The sequence below is a fragment of the Mauremys reevesii genome, linkage group 1 (genome assembly GCF_016161935.1).
Source record: "Mauremys reevesii isolate NIE-2019 linkage group 1, ASM1616193v1, whole genome shotgun sequence".
Lineage (NCBI taxonomy): Eukaryota > Metazoa > Chordata > Testudines > Geoemydidae > Mauremys > Mauremys reevesii.
In genome coordinates this window covers 56,157,796-56,184,056 of record NC_052623.1, presented here as the reverse complement: position 1 = coordinate 56,184,056, position 26,261 = coordinate 56,157,796, and the positions used below count along the sequence as shown (strand labels likewise).

Here is a 26,261-nt window from a genome sequence, read left to right as displayed (position 1 = left end):
AGTTGGCATGATCAGATTGTGTTATGTTGACAAATAAAATATGCAGAATTTTGCAGAATTTTAAAATATCGTGTGCATAACTTTCAATTTTTTTGGTGCAGAATTCCCCCAGGAGTAAAATATCTCTGAAACCCACTGGCTCCTTCTTTTGGGGTGGGAGCAGCAGTCGTCAGATACCCTCATGATCTTCTTGCCTCTAACCCTGCCCTCTCATGCATTTATCTCAACTCTCTCCATCCTCCTCATGTTTTCCTTGCAGTATGCTAACTCTCTGACTTTCTCCCTTCCTGTTGGTGTCTTCTGTTCAAACCAACAATTGTTTTGTTACCCTCCTGCCCCTGTGCCCCTCCTCCCAAATCTGAAGTGGATGGGGACAAAGAATGACTGGAGCAAGGAGTAAATTAGGACTTCTCTCCGCTCTCCCCTTCCCCCTGGAGACTTCCAGCCTCCCTGGGTTATCTGGCCCAACCTCCTCTTGGACTGGGGGCTTCTTTTGAAACCCTTAACATTTGCAGGCCCCAGCTTCCCCACAACTAGTTCCTTTCCTATCTCTTCCCTGATATGTCAATTCTTCAGCTTCCCATCCCATGTTTGCCTTCCTGCTCCTCTGATCATTGATTTGGCTGTTTAGATGCTGTCATTTTACTGAAAACTGATGTCATTTCTGCTACCAGCAGTATGGTAGTCCTGGAGATGCTGCTTGAGTCATCTTTTTCTCCCACTCTGGGATTCACGTATTCTACCATGTTGCATCCTGTACTTGGAACAGTTGCCATTTTCTTGTTCACTCACATCACTCATTCTCTCCCTCTCCTTAAACCTCACTTTTCCAGTAGCCCTTTCTATCTTTTTCTCATCTGTAATCCTTTTTCCTTACCTTACATTCCTGTTAGTCCAGTGTTTTTGTTCACTTTAGGCTCCAGTCCTGCAATCATGTCTGCACAAACTGGTGGTGTCTTTGCAAATTTAAGAGTCCACCTGCATGGCTCAGTCCATTTGTTTGGGGGACTGTGTAGTGAGCCTAATGGCCTGCTAGGCAAGGCTGAGAGCTTCTTAATGAGGCTTTGATCCCTAAGCCCATTAGCACCCATCAACCCTTAACTAGGGGACGGAGGTACTCATGAAGACCAGGGCTTTAAAAAGCGAGCTCCTAAGCGACCATAGCAGGTAGCGAACAGGAGCAGCTAACACTGGAGTTTTGAGGGGGAGTTTGAGATGGGGCTAGATACACTCAACATTCTTTAAATTTAAAGCCAAAAACACCCCCTGATAAAAACAAAACAACAACAAAGGAATGAGCTGCAGGAGTAAAAAGAGAATGCAGGCAGAAGTCCAGCAACAGAATGGGGGCTATCCAGTTTATTGCATCCAATGCAGCATGTATGATTACCTGCCCTATGGGTAGGTGGCGTATATATGCATTCAGTGCAAGGAGTTCCTGTCCCTCAGAAACCATGTATGGGCTTTGGAGACCAGAGTGGCTGAACTGGAGGAGCTAAGGGAGATAGAGAGGTACATAGATGAGACTTTCTGGAACACAGTAGAACGGTCTCACCCCCGGTCTGACAGCCTCTCTGCTATTGAGGAGGATGAAAGTCTAAAGGAAGGAGAATATCCAACTGGAGCAGAGAGAAACGATACCATAGTTGGGGCCTTCCTTCCAGGCCTTGAGGTATCCTCTCACACTGAGGATACGTCTCCGTTTTTTAGGAAGAGACAGGTAATAGTCATGAGGGATTCGATCATTAGAAACATACATAGTTGGGTTTACGATGACCGGGAGAACTGCATGGTGACTTGCCTGCATGGTGCGAAGGTTTCGGATCTCTCAAGATATCTATATAGACTTATGTGTAGTGCTAGGGAGGAGCTGGTGGTCGTGATACATGTACAATGACATAGGGAAGGATAGGAGAAAGGCCAAATTTAGGCTGCTAGGTAAGAGACTGAAGTCCAGGACCTCCATGGTAGCATTCTCTGAAATGCTTCCAGTTTCACATGCAGGGCCAGTTAGACAGGCAGAACTGCAAGATCTCAATGTGTGGATTAGACAATGGTGTAGGGTAGGGAGGAGGGGTTTAGATTTATTAGGAACTGGGGAAACTTTTGGGAAAGGGGGAGTCTATACAAGAAGGATGGGCTCCACCTAAACCAAAATGGAACCAGATTGCTGGCACTTAAAATTAAAAAGGTCATAGAGCAGTTTTTAAACTAAGGGCTAGGGGAAAGCCAACAGGTATGGAGGAGTACGTGGTTTGGACAGAGATATCTCTTAGGGGAGTATTTATTAATGGGGATTCTCTATGTCCTAATAAGGAGGAGAGGATGGAAAATGATAAAATACAGGTAGGATCTGATGAGAAACAGTCAAATAAAAAAGAGTCCCATTCAATTACGTTGTTTAATGGCAGACAGCTAAGTAGTGACAAGTTTTTAAAGTGCTTATACACAAATACTGCATAATAAGATGCGTGAACTAGAGTGCCTTGTATTAAATGAGGATATTGATGTAATAAGCATTGCAGAAACTTGGTGGAATGAAGGATAATCAATGGGACACAGTACTACCAGGGTACAAAATATATCAGCAGGACAGAACAGGTTGTGCTGGTGGGGTAGTAGTGGCACTAAATGTGAGAGAAATCATAGAATCAAATGAAGTAAAAATCTTAAATGAACCAAACTGTATCATAGAATCTCTATGGATAGTAATTCCATGCTCTAATAATAAGAATATAGCATTAGGGAGGGATAGCTCAGTGGTTTGAGCATTGGCCTGCTAAACCCAGGGTTATGAGCCCAATCCTTGAGGGGGCCATTTAAGGATTTGGGGCAAAAATCTGTCTGGGGATTGGTCCTGCTTTGAGCAGGGGGCGTGGACTAGATGACCTCCTGAGGTCCCTTCCAACCCTGATATTCTATGATTAGGGATATATTACCGACCACCTGACCAGTATGGTGATAGTGACTGTGAATTGCTCAGGGCGATTAGAATGGCTATAAAAATTAAAAACTCAATAATAATGGGGGATTTCAACTATCCCCATATTGACTTAAGTATATGTCACTTCAGAATGGGATGCAGAGATAAAGTTTCTTGACACCTTAAATGACTGCTTCTTGGAGCAGCTAGTCCTGGAACCCACAAGAAGAGAGGCAATTCTTCATTTAGTCCTAAATGAAGCACAGGATTTGGTCCAAGAGGTGAATATAGTTGGACCATTTGGTAACAGTGACCATAATATAATTAAATTTAACATCCCTGTGGCGGGGAAAACACCACAGCAGCTCAACACTGTAACATTTAATTTCAAAAAGGGGAACTACACAAAAATGAGGAAGTTAGTTAAACAGAAATTAAAAGGTACGGTGCCAAAAGTGAAATCCCTGCAAGCTGCATGGAAACTTTTGAAAGACACCACAAGAGAGGCTCAACTTAAATGTATACCCCAAATTAAAAAACATAGTAAGAGAACCAAAAAAGTGCCACTGTGGCTAAACAACAAAGTAAAAGAAGCAGTGAGGGACAAAAAGTCATCCTTTAAAAAGTGGAAGTTAAATCCTAGTGAGGAAAATAGAAAGAACCATAAACTCTGACAAATGAAGTGTAAAAATATAATTAGGAAGGCCAAAAAAAGCATTTGAAGAACAGCTAGCCAAAGACTCAAAAAGTAATAGCAATTTTTTTGAAGTACATCAGAAGCAGGAAGCCTGCTAAACAACCACTGGGACCACTTGGTGATCGAGATGCTAAAGGAGCACTCAAGGACGATAAGGCCATTGCAGAGAAACGAAATGAATTCTTTGCTTTGGTCTTCCTGGCTGAGGAAGTGAGGGAAATTCCTAAATCTGAGCCATTCTTATTAGGTAACAAAGAGGAACCTAATTGAGGCAGATTGAAGTGTCATTAGAGGAGGTTTTCGGAACAAATCGATAAACTAAACAGTAATAAGTCACCAGGACCGGATGGTATTCACCCAAGAGTTCTGAAGGAACTGAAATGTGAAATTGCAGAACTACTAACTAGTTTGTAATCTATCATTTAAATCAGTTTCTGTACCAAATGACTGGAGGATAGCTAATGTGACACCAATTTTTAAAAAGGGCCCCAGAGGTGACCTCGGCAATTATAGGCCAGTAAGCCTGACTTCAGTACCGAGCAAATTGGTTGAAGCTATAGTAAGGAACAGAATTGTCAGACACATAGATGAACATAATCTGTTGGGGAAGAGTCCACATAGTTTTTGTAAAGGGAAATCATGCCTCACCAATCTAATAGAATTCTTTGAGGGGGTCAACAAGCAAGTGGACAAGAGGGATCCAATTGATATCGATATTTTCAAAAAGCCTTTGATAAGTTCCCTCACCAAAGGCTCTTAAGCAAAGTAGCTGCTATGGAATAAGAGGGAAGGTCCTCTCATGGATTGCTAACTGGTTCAAAGATAGGAAACAAAGGGTAGGAGTAAGTGGTCAGTTTTCAGAAGGGAGAGAGGTAAATTGTGGTGTCCCCCTGGGGCCTGTTCTGGGACCAGACCTATTCAACATATTCATAAATGATCTGGAAAAAGGGGTAAACAGTGAAGTGTCAAAATTTGCAGGTGATACAAAACTATTCAAGATAGTTGAGTCCCAAGCAGACGGTGAAGAGCTACAAAAAGATCTCACAAAACTGGGTGATTGGCTAACAAACTGGCAGATAAAATTCTGTGTTGATAAATGCAAAGTAATGCACATTGGAAAACGTAATCCCAACTATACATATAAAATGATGGGGTCTAAATTAGCTATTACCACTCAATAAAGAAATCTTGGAGTCATTGTGGATAGCTCTCTGAAACTATCCACTCAATATGCTGTGGCAGTTAAAATGTGAACAGAATGTTGGGAATCATTAAGAAAGGGATTGCTAATAAGCCAGAAAATATCATATTGCTTCTATATAAATCCATGTTACATCCGCATCTTGAATACTGCATGCAGATGTGATCACCATATCTCAAAAAAGATAGATTGGAATTGGAAAAGGTTCATAAAAGGGCAACAAAAATTATTAGGGGTATGGAATGGCTTCAGTATGAGGAGAGATTAATAAGACTTGACTTTTCAGCTTGGAAAAGAGACGACTAAGAGCAGATATGGTACAGGTCTATAAAATCATGACTGGTGTGGAGAAAGTAAATAAGGCAGTATTATCTACTCCTTTTCAGAACACAAGAACTAGGGGTCACCAAATGAAATGAATAGGCAGCAGGTTTAAAACAAAAGGAAATATTTTTTCACACAATGTACAGTCAACCTGTAGAACTACTTGCCAGAGGATGTTGCAAAGGCCAAGACTATAACAGGGTTCAAAAAAGAACTAGATAAGTTCATGGAGGCAGGGCCGGCTTTAGCAAGTGCGGGGCCCAATTTGTAGGGCTTGCACTCACCGGGCGGCGCTCCGAGTCTTCGGTGGCACTTCGGATTGCCGCGCTCCGGCCGGGGGAGAGGGGCCGTGGGGCTTGCCGCCCTCCGGTCCGGGGAGCGGGGCTGCGTGCTTAGAGCTGTCTGCCCACTCTGTGGCCGGGGGAAAGGGGCGGTGGGGCTTGCCACTCTCCAGATGGGAGAGTGGGGCTGCAGGACTTGCCACGCTCCAGCCAGCACTCTGACTGGGGGAGCGGGGCTGCAGGGCTTGCTGCACTCCGCTGGGGAAGTGGGTCGCGGGGTTGCTGGGCTCTGGCCAGGGTAGCGGGGCCGCAGGGTTGCTGGGCTCCAGCCGGGACAGCAGGGCCACGGGCTTGCAGCACTCCGACTGGTGCTCTGGACGGGGGAGCGAGGCTGCAGGACTTGCCGCGCTTCAGTGGGAGGAGCAGGGCCACGGATTTGCAGTGCTTCGCCCGGCGCTCTGGCCGGGGGAGCAAGGCTGCAGGACTTGCCACGTGCCGGCTGGCACTGGGTCGGGGGACTTGCCGCGCTCTGGCCAGTGCTCTGATTGGGGGAGTGGGGCCACGGGGCTTGCCACGCTCCGCTGGGGAAGTGGGTCACAGGGTTGCTGGGCTCTGGCCAGGGTAGCGGGGCCACGGGGATTGCCGCGCTCCAGCTGGGGTAGTGGGGCCATGGAGATTGCTGCGCTCTGGTGGGAGGAGCGGGGCCACGGTCTTGCAGCACTCTGGCCGGCGCTCTGGCCCAGGGAGCAGGGCTGCGGGCTTGCCGCACTCTGGCTGGTGCTCTGACTGGGGGAGCGGGGCCGTGCCGCGCTCCACTGGGGAAGTGGGTCACGGGGTTGCTGGGCTCCGGCCAGGGGAGCGGGGCCGCGGGGTTGCCACGCTTTGGCTGGGCGCGGTGCCCTCTTAAGTGCAGGGCCTGATTTGGGGGAATCGGCCTAAAGCCGGCCCTGCATGGAGGATAGGTCCATCAATGGCTATTAGCCAGGATGGGCGGGATGGTGTCCCTAGTCTCTGTTTGTCAGAAGCTGGGGGTATGTCTACACTACCCGCCGGATTGGCGGGTAGCGAGCGGTTTATCGGGGATCGATATATCGCGTCTCATCTAGACGTGATATATCGATCCCCGAATGCGCGCCCATCAACTCCGGAACTCCACCAGGGCGAACAGCGGTAGCGGCGTCGATCCCGCACCGTGAGGACGGGAGGTAAGTCAGAATAAGAGACTTCGACTTCAGCTATGCTATTCCCATAGCTGAAGTTGCGTATCTCTCATCGCTCCCGCCCCCTAGTGTAGACCAGGCCTACGATTGGGTGACACTGAATGGATCACTTGATGATTACCTGTTCTGTTCATTCCCTCTGGGGACACCTGGCATTGGCCACTGTCGGAAGACAGGATACTGGGCTAGATGGACCTTTGTTCTGACCCACTATGGCTGTTTTTATGTTCTTAAGGATCAGGAACTTAGATTGTAAACTGAATGGGGAATGTGTCTTAAGCTGTGTTTGTAAAGTGCCAAGATTTATATAGAGAATATATGATTTTAAATAATAAATAATTATCAGAAAGATAATTGTGGAGTTTAATATTTAGGCTTTCTGCTGAAATATTAACCATTTTGTCCATTTAAACTGGTATTAAAGCATTATGGAAAGCATATCTCACTAACACTGACTGGATACCTGAATGGGTGGAAATGCAAAAATCATGTCACTTCTCAGTGACTACTCCCACTGTCAAATCGCTCATAAATGCTTGATTCAATCAAAGCTTAAATTTCCAATACAATTGACAGTTTGTATATTTTGTAGACATTTCACACTCTAAAGTGCTAAACTTTTTTTTTTTTTTCAAATTAAAGCTTAAGTAATAAAAATAATAGTGGCTTAGTTCCTATATATCTAGAGGAAATTTTCTATTTGTTATATATAGAGCCCTACCAAATTCACCGGCCATGAAAAACGCCTCACAGACCATGAAATCTGTATAATATTTTTGTGCTTTTATCCTATACTATACAGATTTCATGGGGGAGAGCAGCATTTCTCAAATTGGGGGTCCTTCCCAAAAGGTAGTTGCAGGGGGGTCACAAAGTTATTTTAGCGGTATTGCCACCCTTACTTCTGCGCTGCCTTCAGAGCTCAGTGGCTGGAGAGTAGCGACTATTGGCCGGGCACCCAGCTCTGAAGACAGCACCCCGCCAGCAGCAGTGCCATATTATTCCACCCTTACTTCTGTGCTGCTGTTTTCAGAGCTGGGTGGCTGGAGAGCGGCAGCTGCTAACTAAGGGCCCATCTCTGCAAGCAGCAGCACAGAAGTAAGAGTGGCAATACCATACCATGCCATCCTTACTTCTGTGCTGCTGCCAGCAGCGGCTCTGCCTTCAGAGCTGGGCTCCCAGCCAGCAGCTGCTGCTCTCCAGCTGCCCACCTCCGAAGGCAGCACCACTGCCAGCAGCAGCGCAGAAGTAAGGGTAGTAGTACCATACCCCCTACAATACAACCCCCCCTACAATAACCTTGTGACACTCCCCCCCACAACTCCTTTTTGGGTCAGGACTCCTACAATTACAACACCGTGAAATTTCACATTTAAATAGCTGAAATCATCAAATTTACTATTTTTAAAATCATATGACCATTAAATTGACTAAAATGGACTGTGAATATACTAGTTATATACTATTTCAAACCCTGGGTTTAGCTGCTAGTTATTCTATACTTTGACAATTAGTTCTGAATGAAATCTAAGTCATTGTCATAATATGTGGCCAAAAAGTATCTAGAAGAATGATTATTAGTCTCTAAGCACTGAGTTCTGAGTTAAACTAAGATCAGAATTTCCAATAGCACTTTTCTCAAGTGTACTCGTATGTATCAAGAACTAAGATAATCATTAGTTCATTAGCTTAACACATGATGTTTTGCCAGACAAATATTGATATTTAGAGATAGTATGTTATCTTCTTATGAAAATGTCTCCAATCACAAAATTTCAGAAATGCCTCTATATTTCTAAAGCACTGTAGCAACCCTAGAGAAAAATATTGTAATGATGAGACATTGGACAGAGTGGACTGGTGCGCGTGGAGGCGGTACAGAGAATTCTCTTTGAGATGCATGGCTAGCGGATCTTGCTTACATGTTCAAAGTCATACTGATCACCATTTTGGGGATTGGGAAGGAATTTCCCCCCCAAGTTAGATTGCCAGGAACCTTGGGATTTTTGGTGTGGTTTGGGAGGGGGGCTGTTTTTGTTTTTCACCTTTCTCTGCAGCATGAATCTAGCTCACTTGCTAGGATCATCTAGGTATGTCTCACCAAATCCTTTCCCTGCCATTGCACGTGCCTCAGGCATTCGTGCACCTCAGTCCCTCCAGTTCCCTGCCTAAGGCACACAGTAGTTTAGTCTTCTGAGGTCTGTAACATTTTAATCTAATCCAGTTTACTGGATTTACTACCGGGGCAACTGAGTAGGGTTTAGTAGCCTATGTGCAGGAGGTAAAGCTAGACGATCCGGTGGTCCCTTCTGGCCTCAGTCTCTTCAATGTACATAATAGAATATAAGCACAAGGACACTTCAACTATACATAAAATTTAAGTTAGATTTTGTTGTTAGTAAGAAGATTAATTAAATAACCATTTAATTAACTTCTCTATCACAGGGAAATGCTTGAACTCTCAGTATTTGAATTGAGAAACACGATAACAGAACTTGAAAAAAGACTTAGCAGTGTTGAGGATGAAGGTAAGTGAATAATAATTAATCTCGGCAGGATTCAATTTTAATCGAAAACTGTCAGTAAATGTTGATTTTAGCTGACACACTGACTGGAGTGAGTGAGCAGGTCCCTGACAGCACAACTGCAGAGAGCTCCCTGTGCTGCCTCAGTGCAGTGACACCTGGTCCCTGCATGCTGGGGGAGAAGAGGGGGCAGGGGCTGTGGCCCTGACATGGGAGAGCAGAGACTCCTGCTAGGACTGCATGGAGGAGGAAGAGGACAAGGTCCCTGCTGCAGGGGTAGCTACTGTTTGCTGAATGGCTCTGCAGTCACCAGCTGGGAGTGCCGGAGATCTCTTCTTTGCCATGCCAGGACTGCAGCCTTCCCCACATCTTGTGCCTGCAGGGATCCGTGTCACTGGCCCAGTGGTTATGCAGGGAGCTCTCTGCAGCTCTGCTGTAATGGGAGTGGGGCTGTGACAGCAGAGGGATCCCTGCATGCCATGGGACCAGTGACACCCAATTCCTGCAGGCACAAGCTGTCAAGGAGACTCTGGTTCTGGTCCAGCAGAGCAGAGATCCCTGGCCAAGACTGCAAGGAGGAGGAGAGGAAATTTTGTCATCCCTGGCCTCAGAGGAGGTCACCCTGCTGCTGAATGGCTCCGTTTCTGGGCAGGAACCATTCAGCAGCATGGTGGCCTTTCCTGCAGCCAGGGACTTGTCATCCTCACGACCCTGGCCGGGGCGCTCTGCTCTTCCTCTTCAGGACCACAGCCTTCTCTGCACCTTTTGCCTGCAGGAATCTAGTGGCACTGGCCATGCAAGGGAGTTCTCTGCAGCTCTGCAGTCATGTTCCAACTTGCTTGCTCTCCAGCCCTCCCCAGCCAGGAACTGTTTTTATAGTATGTACAAACATACATTTTAACAATGAGAGTAATTAACCACTGGAACAATTTACCAATGGTCATGGTGGTTCACTATTGTAGACAATTTTGAAATCAAGACTAGAATTTTTTTCTAAAAGATGTTCTAGGAATTATTTTGGGGAAATTCTATGGCCTGTGCTATACAGGAGGTCAGACTAGATCAGTGTTTCTCAAACTGGGGTCCGTGGACTCCTGAGGGATCCCAAGGGTACTTGGAGTCCGTGGACCCCGCTGATCAACTCCTCCCCCACCCTCCCTCAACTCCTCCCCCTCCTCTATCTCCAGGAGGCTACTGAAGCCAAACCGGGAGATTTTAGGTGCTAAAAGTCCAGCGGGGGCTAAGGTAGGCTCCCTACCAGCCCTTGCTCTGCACCGTTCCCAAAAGCAGCTGGCACGTTCCTATGGCCCCTGGGAGAGGCAGGGGGGTTTCCGCACACTGCCCCCACCCCGAGCACTGACTCCGTAGCTCCCATTGGTGAGGAACTGCGGCCATTGGTGGCAGTGTCTATGGGCAGGGGCAGCGCCCGGAGACTCCCTGGCCCTCCCACCCAAGAGCCACTGCCAGAGAGATGTGGCAGTCGCTTTTGGGAGCCACCCGAGGTAAGCGCCACCTGGCCGGAGTCTGCACCCCTCACCCTCTCCCGTACCCCAATACCCTGCCCCAGCCCAGAGCCCACAACCCGCACCCAAACTCCCTCCCAGAGCCTGCAACCCTCACCCTCTCCTGCACCCAAACTCCCTCCCACAGCCCGAACTTCTCACCCCCTCCTGCACCCCAAACCCCTGCCTCAGCCTGGTGAAAGTGAGTGAGGGTAGGAGAGAGTGAGCAATGGATGGAGGGGGGATGGAGTGAGTGGGGGAAGGGAAAAGGTGGGGAGGGGGTGGATTGGGGGCAGGGCCTGGGGCTGAGCAGGAGGGTGTGTGGATCCCCAAAAGTTTTAAAATCAAAATGGGGATCCTCAGGTTTCTAAAGTTTGAGAACCGCTGGACTAGATGATCACAATGGTCCCTTTTGGCCTTGGAATCTATGAGTCTTGAAGATGTAAAATAAAGTCATAATAAAGACTACAAAAGTACATTAGCCATGTATTTTGTATTATTTCACATATCATGAATGAAAAATATAAAAAAACATAAGTTTCAGTTACTGGATGAAATCCTAACCTCACTGGATATGTCTACACTACAGTGTGAGACCGTGCTTGACCCCGCCCCCTTGTGTCTACACTGCAATTGCACAAACCAAGAGCGTAGACCCAAGGTTCCAGGACCCTGCAGGGCTATCAGGTCCAAGCTGAAGTCAAGCTGGGACCCAGGGTCTGAGCCTTATTGCTTTGCAGTGTAGCCACAGCCCCATTTGACTCAGGTCCCCAGAGTCATCTGGAAGTATCCCACAATTGGACAACTTCCTTAGTCCTCTCTATCCCAACAATCTGCAATCTATTCTATTGAAAACAGAAACACCTCTCCCCCTGGGAAACGGCAGCAGCTCAGGTCAGCGTTAACCCATTCTGTTCTGATTGCTGATCTGCAAACATACTATCAGAGAGCTTCCCCTGGGTTTGTAATGGAGAGCAAACTGATCAAGCCTTTTCCAGAGTGAGCTGCTTCCTGGTAATGTGCAGAGCAGGCAGTAAAGTTTTCCCACAGTGCACCACGTTTCTAGAGCTAGAGCAGGTCTCATTTCAGAGGGCAGGGGGCAAGCTAGGGGTTCTGGGATATGGTTACTGTGACTTGGGTCTGCACACTGACTGCAGTGTGGACACCAGAGCCTTACATTCCAGCACAGGTCATGAAATTCTTAATTTAGGTTTAAAATACAATGTAGATGCTCAAGCCCAGGGGTTCCTGGACACAGGTCAGCTGACTCGAGTCCCACTAATCCTGGGTTTACGTTGCAGTGTAGACGCACCCACAGAAGTAAATTGCAAAACTCCCATTGACTTCCGGGGGCCAGTATTTCACCTAGTATCTTTTTCAAGTTCCCTTGTCTGTAAATGGACACTTTCTTGGTTACACAAATGTGGGGTGCCAGGCTCCAAAAGGAGGTGAAAAAGGCAATTTCTAATTCTAGTGGTATGAATTAAATTTTGGAAATAAATATAACAACTTTGTGTTTCTTTTGAGGTAATGAATGGAAAACCAGGTATGAGACACAAGTAGAATTGAACAGACAACTAGAAAGGCAAACTGGTCTTCTTCAAGAAAAGATGGAACATATTCGTGGAAATCCAACAGGTAGAAATGTGCCTTCATAGATACATTAATATATAATTTTATGAATATGAGAGAAAAATATCAAGGTATCACATATTTTGCTTATTTACAGATAGATTGTCTTCTGTTACAGATAGATTATCTTCTATTCGCTCCTTTGATCAAATGCCTGTGGTGAGTAGATTGGCGTTTAATTGCGTAAGCATCTAACAATTCATTGTAGCTAAGGAAATTATTAAATAATTTCAGCCATTTGCAGCCCAGAAAAAAATCAGTGGCCCTATCTGGAAGCCACAAAAATCAACCCATTTATTTTTTCATTGTTTCACCTCTGCAATTGTTTATAAACTTGTAAGACCTATAGTAAAACAAGTAAATAGGGGATACATAAGACATGAATCCTGAGATATATAATCTTACATATTACAGTGGGAGTTTTTACTGAGTAAAGACTGCATGATTGGGTGCTAAATCATGAGTCAAACCTGGACAGTTTCAATTCATAATTTATATATAATGTATATTCTCGATGCATTTAGTACTATTACAAATACATTGTACACAACATATATATGGGGAAATCCTCACTGTAGAATAAATGTTACATTTGTACAATACAAAATGGCTTAAGCATTTTAATTTCTTTAACTTCACTTCCTCCAAAGTCATGCAGACTTCACATTCACCCAAAGCCCGAAAAATTGACCAGTATGAATGAGCCTGGTTAGGGAATGGCACTCGGGAAGCACAGAGATCTTCACCCATAATGTGTGTGCACAAGGGGGCAGAGTGAAAACAAAGTAGAATTCTGGATTTTTCTTTTGTTTTTTAACCTCTCAAGATCCAGATACTCTTACTTTAAGGCCCTTTGCTCCTCCCATTCTGTTGTCTGTCAGGGAACAAAGAAATAGAGAATCCATGTAATATAGGCAGAAGTAGTATACGGTAGGGCAATGTGATTCTGTGAAATGTTCCTTCCAGCTTGGGAGCTCACAGAAAAACTCTGAGTTGTTCAGGCTCTCCAGATTGGATGGAAGGAGGTTGAGCCAGGATGTAGCTGCATTGTATATTAAGCTCTCTTCCCAATCCAGTGCGTTTCCAAATGGAAGTGTGTGTTTTGGAATTAATACTGCTCCAAGCTCAATTAAATTATCTCTATAGCTCTGACCCCCCTCAGATGGAAGTTTGGGCACATCTGTGATGAAGGAAACCAATAACAGCACAATTTCTAAGGGATCTGTTCTGCCAGAAGGCAGAGGAGGAATCAAAAAAGGAGCATAGAGGGGCCTGCACTTTTTCATTGGTATCTAGGAAACGTCTGGGTTCCCAGGGCATGCCCCTGCCCTGTCCAGGAGGCCTCCCTCACTCTTATTCCTCAGGAACTGCAGGTGTTCAGGACTGCAGATTTATCCAAAACTTTTTTTGCTCCTGTAAGTTTGTCTGTGAGAAAATGGAAATATTTAGCCCTTTGAGGATTAGAATGAGAAACTGACATTTCTTGATGGACAGGAGCAGGGAGATCAGCAGCTAGCCATCACCCTACTTATGTTCAGTATTTGTAATGTTATTTATTAAAACTTCAAAGTCCCAAACTTGCCATTACATATGAGATCCTATGAAGACATCCATATAATGTTTTTTTTCTAAAGGATATGCTCTAGTTCAAACCGAAATTAATTCAGGGAAGTCTTATGGCCTGTGTTAATACAAGGTCAGAGTAGATGATCACAGTGGTCTCTTCTGGCCTTGTGAGCTAAATAACGCTTCCAGTAGATATCATGTCATTTCTACATTGTCCCAGTACTGGATAATGGATTCCTTTCTGGAACGTTGTAGAAAGATAAAGTCTATTGGTTCTTGTCATCTTTATGTTATTTTTAAAACACCTTCAGGAGTTTAAGAATTTATGGGATTGAAAGACTGTGGTAAATCTAAAAAGTTAGGTACTTGTATGAGAACTCTTTTGACTAGAGAAGATGGAACGAATACAAACAAATTACCTTTGTTTCATATTATTTTTTATTTATTTGTATGAAGTAGCACTTACGAACTGCATTGAGCTAGTCCTGTACAAACACAGACCAAGAAGACCCAAAGAGCAAATTGATGCCAGTAATTATAAGCAAATATCGTGTATATGTTTGCCAGACATCCACAACACATTGTCTGGCAAAAGTCTACTTTCTCCACATTCCACTCTCTGCTTTTAAAAGCGACAGGTCTTGTTTTTGAGCACCAACAGGGTAATGACAAAAATAGGCACTCAGGTACCACGGCAATGAGCAAGTTATAAGAATCTAAATACAATGGAATAGTTTACACCCAGGCAAACTCTTGGATGGTGGATAAGGAAGCACACTGGATTTCCCATACCGAGAAATTGAAATAATTGCTTTCAAAGGTCAATACCATTGGCTGGAATATTGGCTGGAATATTGCTGAGGAATTTTTCCTTGCTTTGGAAAATGTGTAGTTCATTCATGTTTAAACACACAGGTATTATTTTGATTATCTCATTTTGACTTGAAATTTCCTGTTTGTTTGTTCATTTGTTTCCAAAAGTGATGATGATGTCATCCCCTTCAAATAGCACAATATGGAACCAATAATACAAACCGTTACTTCTTTATAAGTGGAGATTAGAAAATCATTTCTGCATGTTGAGGTTGGATATTGAAAATCTCTGAAATAGAACTTCTACAGTGAAGACTGTTAGTCATAACTTCCTTTGTGCCCCAGTGAATAATACACAGGCTGTACTGTAATTCAGTAATAATTATGAAGAAATTGAAAAGCAGTTCCTTTGAAACCTAGCCCAATGTGAATTTTACTTCCTCGTTAGATAAACCAGTTAGCATTTGTTCACTTCCTTTTCGTTAAGCAATATTATGTGAAAGATACATAGGCTGTCTCCTAAATATCATTTCCCATGCTAGGAGACAAAAATCTTCATATTTTTTTCCTCTCCTTATAGTTATTGCAAGAAAGCCTCCCTAGACAGAGGCTTTATTATGCAAATAGAGGAAGGCATACTGCAGAATCAATTCAGAAGAACACACTTCAGATAGCATTGCCTTAGCAACGCTCTAGTTATGATTAGCTGCTGAACCAGGGTTTCTATTATAAATCACTGTGTTCAGCGTTGTCCAGCATCATGACTGAGGAAATTCAGAAATTATTGTTCAGGCATTTGCTTTGCAAAACTGCATTGTAGTGAAAACGCTGGATTCATATTAGCCACACACAGGCCATCCCTGTGCCATACTGGGGTTCTGCAATTGATGTTACACCACTAGCAAAGTGTGTGCAATGGTGTCACATTGGAGAAAGAGCTGAAAACACAACACAGACTGGGTATCTGGATCCTAAGAAGACGTATGTGGGAATTGTTCTATGAGCCTTTGTATGGGGGACATCAGCACTGTGCCAAGGTGGAGGAAATTTTGACAGTTCCCTTAGCGGGTCACCTTTCACTGAACTTCACTGACCTTGTTTGCTTAAGTCTCAAATAGGGATGTGTGAGAAGTGTGTCTGAGTTTCCTTTTCTTTGCAAACTTCAATACCAGCTTGGAAAAGGGTCTGCACCAATCCCTGAGATGTCCCTGATATAGTTTAGAAAGGCAGCAAGCTGGTCCCTGGTATCAAAAACATTGAGAAATACTGCTCTAGACCTCTACAACACACCTTATGTGTCCAGGAGACCCCTGTTGACATGGCTTCTCCTGCCTCATTGCCATCCTGGTATGGGATGTTCTTCCTTTGATATCTTCGGTCACACCAGGTGTCCTTGTCTTTATATGGTCTTCAGGGGCAGGAAACACCTGCTTTTTCTCAGCAAGGCAATAGGAGCAGAGGAAAATCCTGCTACCAGCCCTTCTTATAGCTATACAACTGAGGATTATAGGTCTTCTGTTCCCTAGCTTGTGGCTGGTCAGAAACCCTGGTGGTTCCCTAGCACCTTCTGGGTTGGCTTGGGAAAGAGGGTGCTCCTTGGAACTTGATGTTCATGTAGAACCTGAACCAATCTCTGCCCACCCCTGAGCCAAACAAACTGACCCCGGCAGAGTTCATGCAGCCTGTCATAATCTTCATATTATTTTTTAATATAGCTTTAATGTGAATTATTATATTAGCCACAAGGGGGCACTTGGTATTTAAATATGCATAGCCCTCCTGGGTTCAGCTGTACTGAAGCCTTTAGTGTTCAGTGCACAAAATCTCACGTGTACAGTATACGCAGAAACATGCTTTGCTAAAGAACTTTAATATTTCATTTTGTCACAGTAATTATTACAGTAGGAAATTAGTGACAGTTTATCAATAGAGCTAAAAATGGAGTTCAATTTCAGTACCATGAAAGATGCAGCATTACTTTTTGCACTAGGTTTTAGATTTAATTACTTCAGCTGATAGACATACCTCCTGGTGTTGGAAGGAAAAGAGTTTATTTTCCGAGTGAAACTACATGTGATTTCAAATGTCAAGTAAAATAGATTGTAAAGGCTTCATTGTTTTCTTTACATGCCAAACAAATGTATTGCTTATGTGGCTACCTGGTAGAGGAAAATCGAAGAGGATTAGGGCTGGAGTGAATTGCCGCTAGACCATTAGACAGCTCAAGTCAGTCTCTGGTGAAAGTAAGTTTTCTACATTGACGATGTGACCTGTTTGTCTCTGTGGATATGGAGGAGTTATTGATGGAAATTGTCATCTGCATTCCTAGTGGTAGCAATACACTGAAAAATCCACTGTGAAAACAGCTTATGTGGGTGGTTTTGAAATCCAACTGTAATATAAATCTGCATAATTTCATTGCTGGCAGGTGTTAAATCAACAGCATACTTCGGAGGGAATAAAAAAAGAAAAAGCGTGGGGATAAATGCAGAAAAGATTAATTGGGGGTGGGGGGGTTCCCTTTACTGTGAAGCTTTGGATATTGGTCACTGCTAGAAACTAGACTTGATGGATCATTGGGCTAATAACATATTTGCTACTGAAGAATTCAGTTATGTAAAGAAGTCTCTCAAGGTATTATTTTAAAATTGCAGCATGTCTTTTAGCCCATCAGAGTGACTTGACAGGCAGTTTAATGAAAACTAAGAATTTTCAATCCGTTAGTCAGCTTATGTCTCCTTTCCAGAAATACATTGTCCAGCTATTCAGGGTTTAGCAGAAGCTGTTAATAAACCTTAACTTACAAGAATGACAATATTTAATTAAACCAATTTCAGCGATAAAGTTATCCTGACTTTTTCAGGGTTTAGATCAGAATTTATCCCACCCACTCAATCTTGAGGCTCCGTGGCAGCATATTCTCACAGGTCAGTGCTGGATAAAGGAGGGAGGGAGGGAGATAATGGTGTGGAGATCAGTCTGGTGCACCCGCTGCAGTCAGTCACGACACCACAGGTGAGTCCCTGCCTCAGTTTCCTTTTTTGAGCTATCAATTAGTTCAGTAAGGCCCACATATAGTAAACATTGCCCTTTCAGGAGTCCAGTTTATTTAACCAAAGTCTGAACATAGTGTGCAAATTAACATAGGAATAGCCACACTGGGCTGGACCAATGGTTCATCTAGCCGAGTATCCTATCTTCTGACAGTGGTCTATGCCAGATGCTTCAGAGGGAATAAACAGAACAGTGCAATTATCAAGTGATCCACCCCCTGTTGTCCAGTCCCAGCTTCTGACAGTCCGAGGCTTAGGTATACCTACAGCATGGGATTGCTTACTACCATCTTGGCTAATGGCCAGTGATGGACCTATCCTCCATGAACTTATCTAATTCTTTTTTGAACCCAGTTATAGTTTTGGCCTTCACAGCATCCCCGGCAATGAGTGCCACAGGTTGACTGTACATTGTGTGAAGAAGTCCTTTGTTTTGTTTTAAACCTGCTGCCTATTAATTTAATTGGGTGACAGATGGTTCCTGTGTTATGTGAAGGGGTAAATAACACTTCCTTATTCACTTTCTCCACACCATCATTATTGTATAGCTCTCTCTCGTATCCCTCCCCTTAGTCATGTCTTTTCTAAACTGAACAGTCCCAGTCTTTTCAGTCTCTCCTCATATGGAAGCTGTTCTGTATCCTTAATCATGGTTTTTCCCTTCTCTGTACCTCTTCCATTTAAAATATATCTTTTTTTTTGAGATGGGGCAACCAGAAATACACGGAGTATTCAAGATGTGGGCATACCATGGATTTATATAGTAGCATAATGATATTTTTCTGTCTTATTATCTATACCTTTCCTAATGGTTCCTAACATTGTTAGTTTTTTTTTAATGTTACTGCAAATTGAGCGGATGTTTTCAGAGAACTATCCACAAAGACCCCAAGACCTGTTTCTTGAGTGGTAACAGCTAATTGGACCCCATCATTTTGTATATATAGTTGGGATTATGTTTTCCAATGTGCTGTACTTTGCATTCATCAATATTGAACTTCATCTGCCATTTTGTCATCCAGTCACCCAGTTTTGTGAGATCCCTTTGTAACTCTTCGCAGTCTGCTGTAGATTTAACTATCTTGAGTAGTTTTGTATCATCTGCAAATTTTGCCACCTCACTATTTACCCCTTTTTCCAGTCATTTCTGAATATGTTGAATGGCACTGCTCCCAGCAGGGCTGGTCTTAGACCAAATAGCACCCCAGGCAAGCAGTGTATTCGTTACCCCACCCTCACTCACTTTCACTGGGATGGGGCAGGGGGTTAGGGTGTGGGAGGGGGTGAGGGCTCTGGCTGGGGGCACTGGGGTGGGGCCAGAAATGAGGGGTTCAGGGTGCAAGAGCGGGCTCCAGACTGGGGCAGGGGGTTGGGGTGCGGGAGAGGGTATGGGGTGCAAGCTCCGGGAGGGAGTTTGGGTGCAGGATGGGGCTTAGGGCTGGGGCTGGGAATTGGGGTGTGGGAGGGGATTCAGGGTGCGGGCTCCAGCCGGGCAGTGCTTACCTAAAGTAGCTCCCAGAAATGGCCAGCATATCCAGCTCCTAGGCACAGGGGCAGCCAGGCTGTTCTGCGCGCTGCCCGCGCCTGCAGGCACTGCCCCTACAACTCCAATTGGCCATGGTTCCCAGCCAATGATAGGTGGCGCTTGAGCCCGGAGCAGCGTGTGGAGCCTCCCTGGCCGCCCCTGCACCTAGGGGCCACAGGGACATGCTGTCCACTTGTGGGAGCCGCATGGAGCCAGGGCAGGCAGGGATCCTGCCTTAGCTCTGCGGCGCCACCAACTGGACTTTTAGCAACCTGGTCAGTGGTGCTGACCGGAGTCACCAGGATCCCTTGTCGACTGTTCCAGTCGAAAACCAGACACAGGGCAACCCTAACTGGATCACCCTTCTCCATATGTTTTTGACCCCCTCAAAGAATTCTAACAGATTGGTGAGGCATGATTTCCCTTTACAATAGCCATGCTGACTCTTCCCCACCTATGTGTCTGAAAATTTTATGCTTTACTATATTTTCAACCAGTTTGCCTGATACTGAAGTTAGGCTTACGTTCGTTATTGCCAGGATCGCCTCTGAAGCCTTTTTAAAAAACTTGTCACATTAGCTATCCTCCAGCCATCTGATACAGAAGATGATTTAAGTGATAGGTTACATACCACAGATAGTAGTTCTGAAGGAACTAAAATATGAAACTGCAGAACTCTTGGGTAAATACCTTCAGGTCCTGGTAGCTTAATACTAGGGCTGTCGATTAATCTCAGTTAACTCACGCAATTAACTAAAAAAAATTAATCATGATTAAAAAGTTAATCACAATTAATCACAGTTTTAATCACACTGTTTAACAATTGAAATGTATTAAATATTTTGGATGTTTTTCTACATTTTCATATATATTGTATTCTGTTTTGTAATTGAAATCAAAGTGTATATTATTTTTATTACAAATATTTGCACTGTAAAAATTATAAAAAAATAAATTGTATTTCTCAATTTATCTCTTACAAGTACTGTAGTGAAATCTCTTTATTGTGAAAGTGAAACTTACAAATGTAGTTTTTTTTGTTACATAACTGCACTCAAAAACAAAACAATGTAAAACTTCAGAGTCTACAAGTCCACTCAGTCCTACTTCTTGTTCAGCCAATGGCTAAGACAAAGAAGTTTGTTTACATTTACAGGAGATAATGCTGCCCTCTTCTTATTTACAATGTCACCAGAACATGAGAAGAGGCATTTGCATGGCACTTTTATAGCAGCATTGCAAGGTATTTACGTGCCAGATATGCTAAACATTCGTATGCCCCTTCATGCTTCAGCCACTATTCCAGAGGACATGCTTCCATGCAGATGATGCTTGTTAAAAAAATAATGCATTAATTAAATTTGTGACTGAACTCCTTGGGGGAGAATTGTATGTCCCCGCTCTGCTCTGTTTTATCCACATTCTGTCATATATTTCATGTTATAGCAGTTTTGGATGATGACCCAGCACATGTTCATTTTTAGAACACTTTCACTTCAGATTTGACAATATACAAAGAAGATACCAATGTGAGATTTCTAAAGATAGCTACAGCATTTGACCCAAGGTTTAAGAATCTGAAGTGCTTTCCAAAATCTGACAAGGACAAGGTGTAGAGCATGCTTTCAGAAGTCATAAAAGAGCAACACTCCAGGGCGGAAACTACAGAACCCGAACCACCAAAGAAGAAAATCAACCTTCTACTGGTGGCATCTGACTCAGATAATGAAATGAACATGCGTCCATCCGCACTGGTTTGGATTGTTATCAAGCAGAACCTGTCATCAGCATGGACGCATGTCCCCTGGAATGGTGGTTGAAGCATGAAGGGACATATGAATCTTTAGCACATCTGGCACGTAAATATCTTGCAACACTGGCTACAACAGTGCTATGCAAATGCCTGTTCACTTTCAGGTGACACTGTAAATAAGAAGAGGGCAGAATCATGTCCTGTAAATGCAAACAAACTTGTTTGTCTGAGTGATGGCTGAACAAGAAGTAGGAGTGAGTAGACTTGCAGGCTCTAAAATTTTACATTGTTTTATTTTTAATGCGTTTTTTTAACATAATTCTGCATTTGTAAGTTCAACTTTCATGATAAAGATATTGCACTACAGTACTTATATTAGGTGAGTTGAAAAATACTATTTTTTTTTATAGTGCAAATACTAGTAATCAAAAATAAATATAAAGTAAGCACTGAACACTTTGTATTCTGTGTTGTAATTGAAATCAATATATATGAAAATGTAGAAAACATCTGAAAATACTTAAATAAATGGTATTCTATTATTGTTTAACAGTGCGATTAATTTTTTTAATCGCTTGACAGCCTTACTTAATACTATTTAATTTATCTGTTTGTTCCAAAACCTCCTGTACTGACACCTCAATCTGGGGCAGTTCCTCAGATTTGGACCTAAAAAGAATGACTCGGGTGTGGGATCCTTTGCAGTGAAGACTAATACAAAGAATTCATTTAGCTTCTCTACAATGCCCCTTGTCTTCCTTAAGTGCTCCTTTGATTTAGCACCTTGATCGTCCAGTGACCCCACTGATTGTTTGCAGACTTCCTGCTTCTGATGTATTTAAATTATTTCTATTAGTTTGAATCTTTTGCTAGTTGCTCATCAAATTCTTTTTTGGTCTGCCTAATTATACTTTTACACTTGACAGTTTATGCTCCTTTCTATTTTCCTCAGTAGGATTTGACTTCCAGTTTTTAAAAGATGCTTTTTTACCTCTAACCGCTTCTTTTATTCTGTTTAGCCATGATGGCTTTTTTTTTTTTTTTGGTTCTCTTACTATTATTTTAATCTGGGGTATACATTTAATTTGAACCAGTATTATGGTGTTTTTTAAAATTTCCATGCAGCTTGCGGGCATTTCACTTTTGTGACTTCATTTTAATTTGAGGCTAACTAGCTTCTTCATTTTTCATGTAGTTCCCTTATCTGAAGTAAAATACTACTGTGGTGGTATTTTCCACCTCCCCTGTACAAGGATGTTAAATTGAATTACATTATAGTCGCTATTACCAAGCAGTTCAGTCATATTCACCTCTTGGACTAGATCCTGTGCTCCATTTAAGACTAAATCAAGAAATGCCTCTCCCCTTGTGGGTTCCAGGCCTACCTACTCCAAGAAGCAGTCATTAATGGTCAAATTAGCCTTCACTGCAGTGTTCTAGCAAGCTAATCTTAGTCGGCCCTCCATCCAGCCTCTTCACCAGTAAGGCCCTCTTAGGCCAGGAACTTCTTCAGGACTCAGCCCTCTAGGCATCACCTGCTGAAGGGTTCTTTCTCTGGACTTCCAGCCCCTGCATAGGTTCATAGAATATCAGGGTTGGAAGGGACCTCAGGAGGTCATCTAGTCCAACCCCTTCCTCAAAGCAGGACTAATCCTCAGACAGATTTCTACCCCATTTCCCTAAATGGCCCCTTCAAGGCTTGAACTCACAACCGTGAGTTTAGCAGGCTAATGCTCAAACCGCTGAGCTAGCCCTCTCCAGCTCATGACTGGACCACTGGACTTAGCCCTTTGACCGCTGTCTGGTAAGATCCTTTTGCTGGAATCAAGCCTCTCTATGGGTTTGCTCCTTGGGGAACCTTATTCCTCCAGAAACACCTTTCCTAGTTCTTGTCTGGCAAGTTCTCTAATCAGCTCCCCTGAGAAATACTCCTACTCTGGGGCCTAGTAACTGAGTCCTCATAAGTCTTTATTTAGGCCCAGGTGCTCCTTACCTAATTAGCTGCCACCCAGCTACTTAGGCAATTTACTATCCACAGGTGGATCTGGGTTATTTTATTCTCCTTAGTGGAGTCTGTCACAGGTAGACTGGGTTTCTGTTCCCTTCAGAGGGTTAGTTCTCCTGTGGGCTCTTGCTAGTCCTTGGTTTTTTTGCTGAGACTTGTCTGTGCTGTGTCTGTGTTCTTTGAGCTGTTTGCTGTGAGCTTCTTCTTTTGTGCTGTTTCACTTCTTTGTACAGAAAGCTGCTCACATTGCTATAAGCCTCTTGAGTTGCATCTGTTTCAATGAGTTTTTATCCCCTCCTTTCTCAGAGAGTTAATTGAAGGTGAACACACCCCTTAGGAGTTTGGCTGGATTCTTGCTTTGTGCAGCTACACTTGTGGCTAGATGCACCATAGATAAGGTCTCAGTTGCTTCTTCAGTTACTCCTTATGTGATAGGAGTTGAAGGTAACTTATGATCTTCCCTAGCAGAGTTAGCGCTTAGAATATCTTTGAAGTTTTACTGGTTTAAATTTTCTTCAGTCCATTTTCTGAAACATTGTTTCATCTCTTCCAGTGTTTGAATATCTAGAGAGGTTTTTCACATAAGTAAACACATGTGTAGTCTATATTGGTTCCCTGCCTCATCTAATACCCAAAGTATGTGCTCAAGAAGGAAGAGCTCTGCAGCAGAGCTTGCCTCATTCAGTGTTCATTGTGTGCAGTACATAAGTGTTTTGTCTAGCAAATAGTTCCTTATTATGGAAGAAGGATGATCCCGTTGTTAGAGCATTAGCTTAGGACTTGGGTTCAAGTCTCTGCTCTTCCACAGGCTCCATGTGTGACCTTGGGCAAGTCATTTAGCCTCTCTGGTTCATTTCTCCATCTGCAAAATGGGGCTAATAGTACTTCTCTACCTCACTGAAGAATTGTGAAGATAAATACGTCAACGGTTGTGAGATGCTGAGATACTACAATGATGAGGGCCACATAAATATGTTAGATATATTATAGAATTTTTTTCTAGACTTTTTTCGGGTAGAAAACATAGGAATTAGGGTACTACCAGAAGTATGAGCTAGAGTTATACTAGGAAACTGAACCATTTTGGAAAATTATTTTCAGCAAATTACTTTGAGCTGGTGTTGAAAATTATTTAAGACCCTGCAGATGAGTCAGATCCCTTCAGAAAGCATGTTACACGAATGCAGAGTGGAGTGCCCAAAAGTAAGGAAATGCTAAAATAAAATTTGCTTGTGAAACCTTAACTCTGCCTTGTTTACACTCGGGAACTGAAGTGTTGCAACTTAACAGTGCAGTGCATCAACACTAACCCTTCTGGTTTGGGTGCAGTTCTCCCCTGCACTAAATGCACTGCTGTCTATGAGCTACCTATTCCTCAGGCCCTGGAAGTGATACTTTGTGGGAAACTGTGCAAGGCGTTCGGATTGTCTAAAGGAGTTATGGGAGATGGGGTCAAATCCTATAACTCACTGACAACTGCAGTCTGTTTTGGCATCTTATCCCAAAACAGAGAGTGCCCTGGAGGTTCAGAGCATTTTCTGTTTGTTCAGAGAGCCAGATTTGTTCTTGAAGAGCCGAAAATGCAGAGCTAGCTGTCTGCAGAAGTTTGAAGGTGGTGATGGTTCATATTTCAGTAGAGCACCACGGTCAGAATCCATGGACTTTATTTTGCCGCTCCTGGGGAGATGCTCCAGCAGAATCTACCTCCTGTGATGGTAACTGACTCTGGGTGGGCCCCTGTCCTGAGCTTGAGGGATCGGATTACTGCTGGTGGGGGCTTGGCAGAGGGCAGGCCATTTGATTTTTTTTTTTTTGGTCTGTCACATCAGGGGATGTGAGGAAGGGTCCTGCAGTGTCTGTTCAAGTGACTGAGTTGAAGTAAGAGAGGGACTTCTGCCCTCACTTGTGACTGTCTGCTTGTTCTTTAATAGCAGTGGCAGTGTTCATGTAGGTCTAGCCCTTGGCCATGTAGAAAAGTACAAATAATACATAGCATAATATGTACCTTGGAGGAGCCATCTACACATCTCCCAACAGTCCAGCAAATGCCTCTGATACCTCCTGTGACATAGGTGCCCTCTCCTTCCTCTTTGGGCTTTACTGTTGTCAAGGATCATTTCAGTCTCCGTAGACACCCAGGAACTAGCATCTGTTCAAACACATGTGAAGATGCAGCTACCAGCCTTGTTTTGATGCACCTTCGAGCCTTTAGTTTTCTCTTTGCACTGCTGGGCCAGATATGCATTCACCTGTCAAAAGCAATGGGGTGCTGAATAGTCTGGGTTACCTGGGATTGGATCTAACCATTGTTCAGTGCGTGTCCTGGCATCTGCCTTGGGTCAGCTGCTAGCACAACTGTAGGATAACTTCTGAGAAGAAATTATCCCAGATCCAAAAGCAAACTGAGTACTGGAACACAGTGATCTTTAAGAAGATTCTGGCTTGGGACTTAGAAGTGCCTGCTATGGGACTAGAAGTATGTACATGTCATTGTATTCAGTGAGGGGCTTCTAGAAGACTTGATTCCTAGGGTCAAGTGGCCACAGAGTTCAGAAATTTGACCAGAAGAGACACTCAGTTGCTCTTCTGCAGCTATAGCTGCAACACCAGCACTTCCTGTCCCCACCAGCACTATAGAATGATCCAGTGCAGGGGTATGTGGTGATGCTTGGACTTGCTCAGAACAATTAAAACAGTAGCATGAACTCCCATCTACTGTTGGGAGGAGTTTTGTGTGGGACACAAACAAAGTGTGTTACAAGTATGTCAGGTGGTTACACTCCCCAAAATGCTGTCAGGTAGAGATGGCTATTAAAACTTTCTTCCAACCAAAATTCAGTCTCCTAGAGTCGACAGAGTTAAGGCTTGTTCTTTCTCTTCCTTCTTTGATTCTGTGGGGACACAGATGTAATAATGAAGTAGAATATGGCACTAGTTGGATTTAGCCAAATTTCCTCCTCATTCTGTCCTTTTCTTTTTCTCTTCAAATGGGCTGAATGTAAACACTCTGTAGGCTCCTAGATCCTATAATGGGGAGAGGTTTGTAATATGCAATAGAGTTTCAGCTGCAACTAGGGTGTTTTGACTTCCAATTTTAATTTTAAAACAATGGTTTTTCATGTCTTCTCCAATGTATCTGTCATAATAGAAAACTAAAGTTAATAGCAGCTCAGCCATGGGTGAAGCATTCTTGAAAGCCATGGCTCTGCTGTCAATTTCTGTTTTTTTAAATCAGCAGGAG

At 43.6% G+C, this 26,261-nt stretch overlaps 1 protein-coding gene across 3 annotated transcripts in view; it reads left to right on the top strand.

Annotated features, from left to right (window-relative positions):
- LOC120404657 (coiled-coil domain-containing protein 169-like) overlaps window positions 1-26,261 on the top strand; it is a 55,890-nt gene that overhangs the window by 8,509 nt on the left and 21,120 nt on the right. For all 3 annotated transcript variants that reach the window (XM_039537549.1, XM_039537540.1, XM_039537533.1), the window contains exons 2-4: window positions 9,092-9,174; window positions 12,201-12,311; window positions 12,424-12,464. In XM_039537549.1, the coding sequence (XP_039393483.1) occupies window positions 9,092-9,174; window positions 12,201-12,311; window positions 12,424-12,464 (235 nt within the window). The remainder of the gene's footprint in view (window positions 1-9,091; window positions 9,175-12,200; window positions 12,312-12,423; window positions 12,465-26,261) is intronic.